General features: G+C 30.6%; 1 protein-coding gene across 4 annotated transcripts in view; it reads left to right on the top strand.

Moving 5' to 3' along the window:
- FOXP2 (forkhead box P2) overlaps positions 1 to 12,500 on the top strand; it is a 711,055-nt gene that overhangs the window by 644,685 nt on the left and 53,870 nt on the right. For all 4 annotated transcript variants that reach the window (XM_052001611.1, XM_052001612.1, XM_052001613.1 and 1 more), the window contains 2 exons: positions 6,482 to 6,695; positions 8,476 to 8,580. In XM_052001611.1, the coding sequence (XP_051857571.1) occupies positions 6,482 to 6,695; positions 8,476 to 8,580 (319 nt within the window). The remainder of the gene's footprint in view (positions 1 to 6,481; positions 6,696 to 8,475; positions 8,581 to 12,500) is intronic.

Raw genomic sequence — 12,500 nt, 5'->3', positions numbered from 1 at the left:
TGGAGTGGAGGGAGGAGGGAGGACTTGAGACTGTTCTGTTTTTGTCTTTTGTATTTACTGAACCTAACATAGAACTTTACACACAGTAATTTCTCATTAAAGATATGGGGCCTGAATGCCTCAGAACTCTGCTTCTATAAAAATGCCTATAATATACCTATTCAGTTTTCAGTGTCAGACTCAAGCTTCTAGGAAAGTAGATTGAAGCTGGAATAACTCTATAAATGACAAATCCCTTAGAAGGCATGAAGGGAAATGGGGTATCTTTTCTCTTACTTAAACTTTTTGTCAGACAATTATATTTGCTTTAGATCTGAAAATTATCCTATATGCCAGGATAGTTAAGTCACAGGCAACTCTTCCTAAGTAGAACCAACCATCACCCAAAGGATCAATATAGGAATTAATTCTACAGACCTCCATTCTACCAGCTGACTTATCAAAGAGTACATATTCCACTTTCAACTTGGGCTATTAAGTTGTAGTTAAAAATAAATAGACTGGTGAGGAATAGTAAGGATAACCAAAAAAGGCAAGCTTTTTAAAATCCTAACTTAGGAAAAAGAAGAGGATCCAAGAAAAGCAAAGGACCACTCTTCAGGATAAGTGGTACAATGATGCTGCTATCATTGAAAGAATACTGGATCTGGAGTTAAAGGACCTTCAAATAAATCCTAGCTTATCCATTTACTACCTTTGTGATCTTAAGCAAATCAGTGAAATGTTCAAGAACTCGGTTTTCCTCAACTTTCAAATGGTGAGATTGGGCTAGTTAAAAGTTTTCTTTCTGATTTGAATCTAATGATTTTATTATCCTGTCCTATGTCTCAGACATAGGGGTAGACATAGTAATTCATACCAAGAGTAATCTGCCTTGGTATGAATTTTTGGCTTCATTAACCAGCTCATTGCATCTATATAGATATAATTAAGTTTGGAAAACTTAAGACTGCTTAGAAAAGCAGCATAGAGTCATGAAAAGATCACTGAATTCAAAACCCAATTATTCCATTTGCAACTCACAATATAACTGATTTCACCTCCCCCCTTTTCCCTCATTTCCACTAAATACTAAGTTATAAAATTCATGAGGGTGCAAAGTGCAATAAATGTGCAGGATTCAAAAACAAACCCTAAGTAGTCAAAGAAAATCTTATATTTTGAACAAGGTAAGATGAAATATTTGATGTTTTTGACTTATGCTAAATCAACATGACTTGTCTAATTATTGAATATGAAGCACTAAAACACCTTGTTGACTTCTTGTTGACTTGGATTGCTCTAATGCTGAGTTTACTATGTAATTCAGAGAAAATAAATCTAGTTTGGGTTTCCTTATTATAACTAGCTATAATGAACTGGGCTAATTAAAACATTTTGCTGTTCTTCTGACTGTTGATTTTACATAAATGCAGCATAAAACATAGGATTCATATCTTTATATATGAATCTTATATTTATTTTTAACTAATAGGCCAGCATCCTGGGATTATTACAAAGAAGAATTACCATCCTTTAAATTCTTACTGTTATGTGTAAAAAAAAAAATACACATACATACTCTCACACACATATACACAAAATAGGGCAATTAGATTATTCCTAAATCATATGTATATATATCAAAGACTCATTTTCCTTCTAAGTAATTTAGCATTTTATGTTTATTATTAATTCTCTACTTTGTTTTGCCTGGGCAGACAGTACAGATTTAGCAAGTTTTTAACAAATTATTTTTGGCTGGTTAATTGATATTTGTCTTATTACAACCCAGTAGTATTCGTGCTTGGTTGTGATTTTTTCATTATAGCTTAAAATATTTGAAAATAATATTTCCTATCTTTTAGGCAAACTTTTCATTTCCATACTGAAAAAATGAAAGTTTACTGCCACATTACTCACCAGCTTTTGTTTTAATTATGATGTTTTATGTTTTATATATGTACATGCAACATATACATTCTAAAGTCTGGTAGAAATATGTCTTGATACATTATTTTTGTTGTGATTGTAAGAAAAAATTTTTGTTTTATTCAAACATATGATTTCATAAGTGGAGAGAACTTATCATATACAAATTTCATCTACTAATGCAGAGCCAGTTGACTGAACCAGTAAGAGATTAATTGACTTGCTTGTAATCACACTTTGAGTAGATGATGTGTCCAAAGCAGATCTTAAATCCATGTCTTCCTGATTCTGAGACTAACCCTCTGTCCAATACCCCACACTGTCTCTTGTTACCAAAGAATATTGCGTTATTTAATTCACTCTGGACATCCCTGTTATTGAGGCATAACTATATTCCTATATTATGATGAAAATATATATGCATTTTTATGTATGTATATGTTCACATACTTATACATATTCAAAAACATAAATTATGTGACTATGTACACATGCATACACATATATTTAGGGGACAATACACTTTAAAAGTACTATTGGAAAGCTATGATGATGATAATCTAAAGAGTAAAAGGATTGCCAAATATAAATTTTAAAAGATTAGAAAGAAATAGTTCACTTAGAATACTTTCTTAATGGTTTGATTTTAAAATGATTATTAGCTTGACAGGGAATATGCAAAGCTCAAACATGTTGGCTAAGGAGTATGAAAGGAAACTAATATGAATTCTTTAAGTTATATAATAGACTTTAGAAATCAGATGATGGACTGTGTGTGTGTGTGTGTGTGTGTGTGTGTGTGTGTATTCTTGAACATGAAATTTCATTTAATAATACAAGTAAAACATCTATTCTATTGAATACACAAATCATTATAGAAAAACAAACTTTCATTTCATAAACTCAGAGAATGTTACCCCCAGAAGAGACCCTTAAAAATAATCCAATTGAAGAGCCTTATTTAACAAATAAACTGAAGTCTAAAGAAGCATCTCACCTAAAATTAAAAAAAAAAAAAAACTAATTTGAGGCAAGTCTTGGACAGATATCTTGATTCCCAAATTCTTTCTATTGTCTCCTTTTTTAAAGGAAAAACAATTTATTTCATTAAGGACTTGACTTAACAAGTATAGACAGAGCATGTTTATATGTACATTATAATGTTTTCAGCTAGTTTATAAAATTGGTCTTAAAGTTGAATTGTTGACAAATAAACATAAAGAAGATTATTAAATACTATGTTGCCTCATATACTCTATATGAATGAGGCAAATATGGAGTTAATGGTTCTCAAAGTTAATATAAATTCAAAACATACTTAAATATGTAAGATTTTCATAATATATTAAAAATATTACTAATTTAAAATATTGGAATGGAGGTCAGTCCAGCAGGTGATAGCCTATTTTTAAAGAAATATAATTTTATTATTTCCAAATATGATACTTATTGAAAAGAACCTATAAGATCAGGTCAAAATAAGAGTAGTTAATTTAAAAAATTGTGATTTATTATGTACTTAGTTTCTATCATGTATAAAAATAATTAATTTTAAATAGCTACTGGAATAAAACTGAAGATAAGATGAAAAAACTTTAGATTTTTGTTGTTTAAAAAGGCTAACAATTTTAGATTAGATTACCCCTCTAACGAAAAAGCCTGGAAATTTTCTCAGAGAATCATTTCACTTTTCTGGACCGCAGTTTCCTCATCTCTAAAATGAAAGGATTGAATTAGATAATGTCTGAGTTTCTTCCAGTTTTGATATTCTATGATTGCAAATACCATGTCTGAATCAACTTATCAGATAAGATAATGTATATAAAGTGCTTTGTAAACTGCAAAGCACTATATATCTAATTATCAGTTATCATCATCATCATATAAAATCTGAATTAGTGGAGTCTGAACTAATGACATTTTGTGATATTAGGTTATATCGGTAATATTACATGAAAGAATCAATGAGTAATTCTAGTTTTATTCTACATTTCAAAAAAAAGTACCTTAAATTGATCATGCTTGTAATAGAAACAAATCAAAAATTACAATCCAAGGAAGAGCTAAGTGGTCATCAAAACTATCAAGAATAGTAACAAAATTAAATTATTCTTTACATTCATTGACAACAGAATACAAAGAAATATGTATAAATTGTAGCAAAAAAATTTAGGATACTGAGAATTATTTATCTATATTCTAAATTGATTCATATGTAAAAACTGAATAAACTTATTTGCTACATACTTTTTAAAGAATTGTTATTTTTCTAAGATAGATTAGGTAAAACTCCTGTCCTTGGGGAAAAAAAAGTGAAATTAATTTTTTAGTTCTTTTAGTTTAGTTCCTTTCATTCCTTTGTTGTAAAAAATTCATGAAATACAGTAACATTAATTGATTAAAAAATCATATGTGGTGTTCACTAATTTCAGTTAACAGTAAAAATATTCATTTTGCCTTAGCAACTTATTGTCCACAAACTTACATCTCAAGGGAAGGGTTGGTTAGGTAATAAGATAAAATGCTTTATTACAAATTTTATCAAAATTAACCTTTCCTGAGGTCATTTATAGCCCTTCTTCCCTTTACCTACTACATATTAGAAAGCCTTTTTACCTGCTAATAAACAAGGCTAAGCTTGATTCATTCACTGATTTATTAAATTATATAGAGATCACCTATCCATGGCACTTTGACAGCATACCATGAAAAGCATGGTAGTAATCAAGGCTAATTTGTAGTATAATTAAAAGTAGAAACTCACTACCTTCTACTTTGAAAGGTAAGTAAAAACAACCTCTAAGCTTTTCGTTCACTTTCAGAACAAAATCTGAGTTTATTAATATTAGTAACTTGCATAGTCCCTAAGAGTGACTTAGAACCATTTAACTAAAACATGAGCAGTTATTTATTACTCAATGAATTTAAATTAGAAACATGGAAAGTCTAGTGCATGTTGATTATATTAGCACCACTTATCATTTATTAACTGTTGACCTTATTCAGTAAACAATGTCCTTAGATTGTTTGTACCTCATAGTCATATAACTTCCACATTTGGAACCCAGGTGTGTGTGTGTGTATGTATGTCAGTTTTAATTATAGCTTAATTAATCATTATGTGAAATTAATTGTACTGCTAATTGTGGGAAGCTGTAATAAATCAAATGAATATAGAAAAAGCATTATATACATATATATGTGAATGTACACATAATATACAAACATATATATATGTGTGTATGTGTGTTTCTTTCTATCATGTTATATATAGCATCAGAAATTTCCAATAATGTCAATGATTACTTTTAATCTAGCACTCATATGCAACATTAGGATAGGTTAATTCTATTGATTAGTTGGTCCAAAAGTCATAGCCAGGATAATTTGAGGTCTTTAGTTATAGATGGAGTCACATTCTGATTTTGTTTGAATGAAAGCTGTAGGGTGAAATTTCTTGACCAGATCACCTTCTGAATTAGTCATTGAAAACATAATTTTAAAGCATTTATTATGCTTTTACTTTATATGAAGTCCAGTGCTAAACAATGAAGATATAAATAGAAAAAGTTCTTGCTCTGAGACACTCTAAGGGGAAAAACACCTGTAGATAGGATGCATAGCATATTCTAGAGGTCTGACATGTACCACAAAAGGGCAGATGGCAGAATCCTTAAGATACACAAAGCTTGTTATTTTTCGTTATTTTTGTATCTCAAAGGAGTATCTTACCACCATTGGGAGAATGGATGAGAATGGATTCAAGGTTGGAATGAAGAGGATACTCTATGGCAAATGTGGATATGAGAGTCATTTGGGTGTCAGAAAGAGAAAATATTAGCAGAAAGGTGCTAATATTGGTGAGGGGTGAGGATGTCTGGAGCAAGGGAGGGAAAGAATAGTTCTAAGAGCTAGCTCTGACTGGAGAAACCTGGAAAGAAGGGAAAATTGGATCCCCTGGATGCCAACTTTGTGAACTCCAATAAAAATGCTAAAGTTTTAAAATTTAGTTATTTTTCTGGTGCTGAAAGACCTAGATAGTAGCCAGACCTCATCTTCTTTTTGTATGGAGTAGAAAAAAGAATTGATTTTGGTAGAGACATGCATGCATCTGAGTGCTTTAATCTGAAAAGAAAAAATATTGTATGGATTATAATTGTGATCTCCAGTTTTTCTTTACTCTTTTATTTCTGATTAAGGAGTATTTTACAATCACTCCTAGTTCGTCTCTTTTTGAAGTTTCGGTATTAATGATAATAAAAAAAAACTTATATGAATTTGTGATAATTACTTTTTGAACCATACTTACTACTTTTTTGACCCTTAGTCATGTCATAAAAATGATCTTAACTATATTGAAATCAATGGTTTTCAACAAAAAATACTGGGAACAAGAGGAAAGCAATTAGATTTACTATGTACTGATGGGGTAAAATGATTTTTAAACTTATTGATTGTACAGGGAAGTAAGCATCACCTTTACTGTTGGCATTAATCCATTAATAACATTGAGCTCATTTTATGAAATTTTTATTTTGTTATATTAGTGGGGCTCTCCTTCTTTTTATAGCTGGCTTAAGTCCTGCTGAGATTCAGCAGTTATGGAAAGAAGTGACTGGAGTTCACAGTATGGAAGACAATGGCATTAAACATGGAGGGCTAGACCTCACTACTAACAATTCCTCCTCTACTACCTCCTCCACCACTTCCAAAGCATCACCACCAATAACTCATCATTCTATAGTGAATGGACAGTCTTCAGTTCTAAATGCAAGGCGAGACAGGTAATTCTGATGGGTTTCTACTGTGCTTATCTACCACTAAGCTTTAGTTTTTTCACTGATAAACTAGAAACAAAAATGTACAGTGCCAAAATGTACAGTGGGAAGAAATAAATGTGAACCCCAATAAACTGTGTAAACTAATTTTCTTTCTTAAAAAAAAAAAGTAAAATAACTACAGGCAAGATATTTCAGGTAGGTGTTTTTGTCTATGGAAATAATTTTGAATTAACTGTAAATGAGGATTGTTTTTCCAAAAAAAAAAAAAAATTAAGACTGAAGGACTGTGGGTTAGCTTAATATTCTTTGCTATGAGAAATTTGTAATCATATATTTTGTATATCATATACCATACATACATGCATAAATTTAAACTAATACAAATATATAGATATGTACTTATGTTTGTGTAGAGTTTTATAAGTTTAAAATAATTGGAAGTTTTAAAAGTATATATGAATTATAAATAATATAGATACCTTTACCATGTATATTAAGAATATTTTCTTGGAAATAGTTATGGTTTTGTTTGTGTATGTAATTAAGACACGATTTTGCTTATAATTGCAATGAAAAAGCATTATATGAATAATTTGACTATGAAAAAAATTCCTGTGAGTGAAAAATGTTTTTGAGAGAATGTTACTAGGGCTGACTAGTGTTGAGAAATTATCTATTAACATTAAATGCATAATTTCTCAACTTTCTACTTTATTTTGTTTCTATAGCAATAATCATAATGTAAGGAACCATATATACTTCCACTAACTTCTGTTAGCTTTTACATATTTATGCATTATTTACTTTTAAATATTAATTTAAATATTCTTTTATTTTGAAATTTTTTCTAAGCTGTAATGTAGAAATTTTAAATTTCTTAGAAAACTAAATGATTGACATATCTATTATGCCAACAATAAATGTATTTAGTAGTTAGACTAGATTGAGAATAATCTCATATTTAATGTTAAAAGAACAGTTTTAACAAATTTTTGATCATAAATATTTCCCCCCAAAGAAATAGGATAGTTTTTTGCACTATTTTTCATAATAAATTATATATTGAGATTATCTCAAGTTCTTTAGGTATTTAGCATTTTCTTTCCTGATTAGTTTGTGTAAGATGGAATGCATCTGAATGTTTTTATGCTGTTGTTTTGAGATTAATTTGATGACTGTACATTAAAGAAGTTGGGTGATAAGGATTTGTAGTTCATATACTTGGTGATGAAAAAAGTCATATATAATTATATAAAGATAATACTCTGTTCCAAAATGCAATTCATTTTTTAAACATTTGTAACTAATAGATACAGGAGATAAACATATATATCATGAAAGAATTTAAATCTTCTAAAATAAAAGGTGACTATCTTCTTGTAGTAGAATGTACCAAATACTTTTCAGTAACATTTGTATTACTTAAAATATGTATTCCTGGGTCTATGTGTGTATTAATTGGACCACCACTGAATTTTTTTTTATTTATAGGTAAAATGTTACATTAAGGTCATATGGCAGAATTAGCATATGGTATTATACAGTCATCTTAGTTTTTCATCCTTTATTAACAGTCATCTTTGGCTCTATTTCTTCTCTAATTGGAACATCATCTAGCCTTGGCAGTTGAACTATTCAATAGAACGATTAAATTTTTCTGACTACTCTGAGCTGAATTGACCTGTTTTGACCTGTTTGTCACTGATCGTAACCTGACAGGCGCTAGCAGCCTCCAACGATTATGGCTTCCGAGATGAATCTGACGCTGTTTCTTTTGCTACAGCTCATCACATGAGGAGACTGGAGCCTCTCATACGCTCTATGGCCATGGAGTTTGCAAATGGCCGGGCTGTGAAAGCATTTGTGAAGATTTTGGACAGTTTTTAAAGTAGGTTTCCTTTTCTTCCTTGGGTAGGTGGTTTGCTAAAAGTTATGACAAAATAAAGGTAGAAAGTAAAATTTCAAATATGAGGAATTGCATAAATTATAATATTTCTCAACATCAGGGAAAGCTATAGCCATTAGGAGAGTCAAAATCATGTCCTTTACTTCAAATTTGAAACATCTAGGGTTTTCAAAAGGAATATTCCTCTTTCCATTTATCTCTAAATATCAAGTCATTAATTTTGAAAAAGATGCAATTCATGTGAAACACTTTCCTTTTAATTTTCAAATTTTACATAGGAATTCCATTAAAAAAAGTTCAGAAATGCTATGCATGTTTTCAGAAAAGTCTTTTGCTTCTCACATAGGGAACTATAGCAATAGATTTTGTTTTCCTTTTGTTAAAATTTTTTAAGGTATCCTGTAATCTCCTGGTGCGTCACACATGTGATGACATCATTTCAAATTCATAGAACTACAATTACAAATTGGGCAATTAATCATGCTGACTAGTTGAATGACTAGCTGAGTGAAGAAACAACAGGCTTGTGTTAAAGGTTCTACTTGTTGCTGACACAGTCATTTAAAAAAGGTAGAATTTGGGCTGTAGATTGTATAGTTTCTCTACATACTTCAGATCAAAATATTTGTGAATGTTGAATTTTCACACATTATTGATTTTCATTTTTAAAAACTTAAATGAGCATTATTAGATGTTAAAGGACATATTTTGGAAAGCTTTTCTACATGCCCAGTTTTAGCATACAGCAGATCTACATGGAAAGCTACAGATAAGCTTATGGAGATGAGTAACTTCACAGGCTGAGTCTCTTATGTTGTCATGGTGCAGCTAACAGGGTGAATGAACTGTTTCATGCTTCATCAACAATTAAGTTAATTAGCTCATTTGAAATTTCACTGCCTTGTTGCCAGGATGTTGGCAGAAACATCAAAAAGATGTGTTTACAAATGGTAGACTACAGGGTATAGAGCAAGAGCACCTTAACAACAAGCCACAAGCGCTCAGCATCATAATAATTTTTGAATTGAAGTACAGTAAGGCTTGAGCTAGGCATTTTTAAATTCGTTCCTCCTCTTTGAGATATTAGAAGAAGAAGGACTTATCAACGCTTCTAAATCTAGATAATTTTTGTCCCTCTTTATAAAAGACATTGTTTGGGAGAATGTATTTTTATTTTAAGATCTCTCAGTGCTATTACACCAAAATGATCTTGATTTGTGACTTCTGTTTAGAGAGGGATCTTTTGTGTAAATATCAAAAATGATTCAATATCAAATAGAATTTCTTGTTTTAAGCATATATAGGCTATACTGCTAAAAATGTTGATGTGTCCAGGAAGAATTAGGTTTTTATAAATACTTTCATACTTCCAAACTACAGGATTTCTAATTCTTTGACAAATATTTTGAGATTCATCCAATCATATTTCCTGTTACAAATAGCCATTTTGAAAATTTTCACTACTGCTTCTCTAAGTCACACTGAAATGAGAGAGAGCATCATAGAAACATCCCCACTCATAATTTACTTCAGCACCCTGTATTTTTCCTTCTTGTAGAATCCAAAAGAAACCTTTGAGGGAAAATATGTATCTTTCCTACAATTTGATTTTCTTTTTTAAATTACTGTACTTGGAGAAGTTGAAGAATTGTTGTATGTCTCACATATATTTTATATTGCTACTAACGTGTATCAACATGCACCCTCAGTTTAGCATTTATTCTACTTTTTTTCATGTACACACCAGTGATAATCACATTACAATTAAAAAACATTTCCTTTCAATTAAATTTCAACTTTTAGTCCATGAACTGACCATCTTTCCCCAATCCATTAACTTTTAGGATGACAGACAGAACTAATGGCTGGAGTTTATAAGGCCTAGTTCCTAGTCCATTCTTTGTTATAATATTTTAGGTACTTTGACTTAAAGCAGTGTGATAACCTGTGTTAGTATAGTTAATGCAAGTAAACTATCCTGAAATGAAATATTAATGAGATATGTTCTCCAAATCCAGTGCTATGGTTTTCTGTGACATGCTTATGAGAAGTTTGAAGAGATTGTGGCTTACGGAGTGAATTATAACATCTATGCTCAGAAAATAGTTTACCTAGAAGCTTTGTGGTCGTGGTGATGGGAGGGTGGGGGAGGGTTGAAACTCAACTGTGCAGAAGCATCTGAGAAAGAGGATTATAAAACAGTGGCTTTGCTTCACTTTTATAATAACAGGAAGGATTTGGAATAAAGAGAGAACTAACTTACAGTAAAAGGCTACTACCAGTGTAAGGTTTCCATATCTTGATTTTTGTTTACCCTTTAGTAAATCTCATAAATTGATTTCAACGAAATGTTATTGTTCTTAATAATCCTAGAACTATTACTTAACCAAGTAGAAATAATACTTTATATGAACTTTCACCTCCTTTTAGTCTGAATTTTATCTATGTTTGTCTTTAAAATGTAAAAGAAAAATCTTCATTATTAATTATTGTATTTTACCCCATTTTGGTAAACAATGTACAATTGTAGAAAATGTGGTAAAGTCTCAGTCCTTATTTTCACCCTGTATCTCGAACCAAACTGTTTAGTTCCTTTATCTTTTTAACCCAATCTGAATAAATACTGTTAGGTGAAACCTAGTCTTATATATGTGGTAATTGTAACTGCTTCTTCTGTTCATCTAAGGCACTCCTTTTAAGGGAAGGACACATAAAAAATAATCTCCTTATATAACTGTTAAGAATGAAGACAAGATGAAAAAAAAAAGTAGGTGATGAAGAAAGTCAATTAAGAGGCTTCCAAAATTGTTTATGAATATTTTGGAATTTAACTATAAAATAGGTGTTGACAGAAGCTAACCATTTTCCTGGTCACTAAATGAAGAGGATCCCAGTAGATCACTAAAAGCTTTTAATAGTAGTCCTTCATTATTGTCTTATAAATGTCAAAGTATAATAACATATGAGAAAAGTTCAGTGTATTTTGTCTGCAAAATTAATTATCATTCCATTGGACCTAAGTCAGTTTGAGTGTAGATGGATTTGACTTTTAGAGCTTAAACCAAAAGGTTTACAATATCACATTCCAGTCAGCAGACAAGAGTTCTTTAACCTGCACACAGCAGACGCCAGAAAACAAAACATGGTCTGCACCACAATGATGGGTAATGTTTTCTTTTATAGGCACAAAATGGTTAGTGTCAGTAAAAATATATTTGTTAAAGATGCATCAGTTGACCAATAAGAATAAACTGTTTGTAATTTTTAAAAAAAAGACAAAAAAAATAAAGTTTAAAAGTAATACTGCCTGCCTTTTAACCCACCTTTCTCTACCACTACTGACCTGACATTGCTGAAAGAATAATTAAAAAAATACAAGAAAAGAAAATCTTTTAAATGGAACTTCACATGATCTCTTTTCCCCCTTTCAGCTGACTGGTTTTCTCAAAATTGTGCTCCTACTTAGTCTGTATTGTCTATTTCTTTGTCTTTGACTAGGCAGCATGGCTACAAAATTATGACCTCAAGAAGGCATTCTTTGAACTTGTCAGAATGTTGTTTCTTTTGGTGACAGTGCCACCATCTTTCAAAACTAAGGCATCTCACATAATCAGCTAAATGAATAGTGACAGCTAACATTTTGTATTTAAACTCCTGTCAGTGTTTAAACATAAAAAGCTTGATGCAAAATAAATCAAACACCAGTGATATGCAAGTGAAACATTTTGTTAAAACATTCTCTGACATAGTCAGATTTAAAGCTGATCCTATTTTGGCTTTTTAAAAGCTCTAACTTTAAAGGAATTTGAAATTCTAGAGGTTAAAATTGAACTGATCATCTGTAATATACAACTAAAGTTACCACAAAAATTCATATCCTTAATAGCTTCAGGTAACAGAAA

Source organism: Antechinus flavipes, chromosome 5, assembly GCF_016432865.1.
Source record: "Antechinus flavipes isolate AdamAnt ecotype Samford, QLD, Australia chromosome 5, AdamAnt_v2, whole genome shotgun sequence".
Taxonomy (NCBI): Eukaryota; Metazoa; Chordata; class Mammalia; order Dasyuromorphia; family Dasyuridae; genus Antechinus; species Antechinus flavipes.
This window is presented reverse-complemented; position numbering and strand designations above follow the sequence as displayed.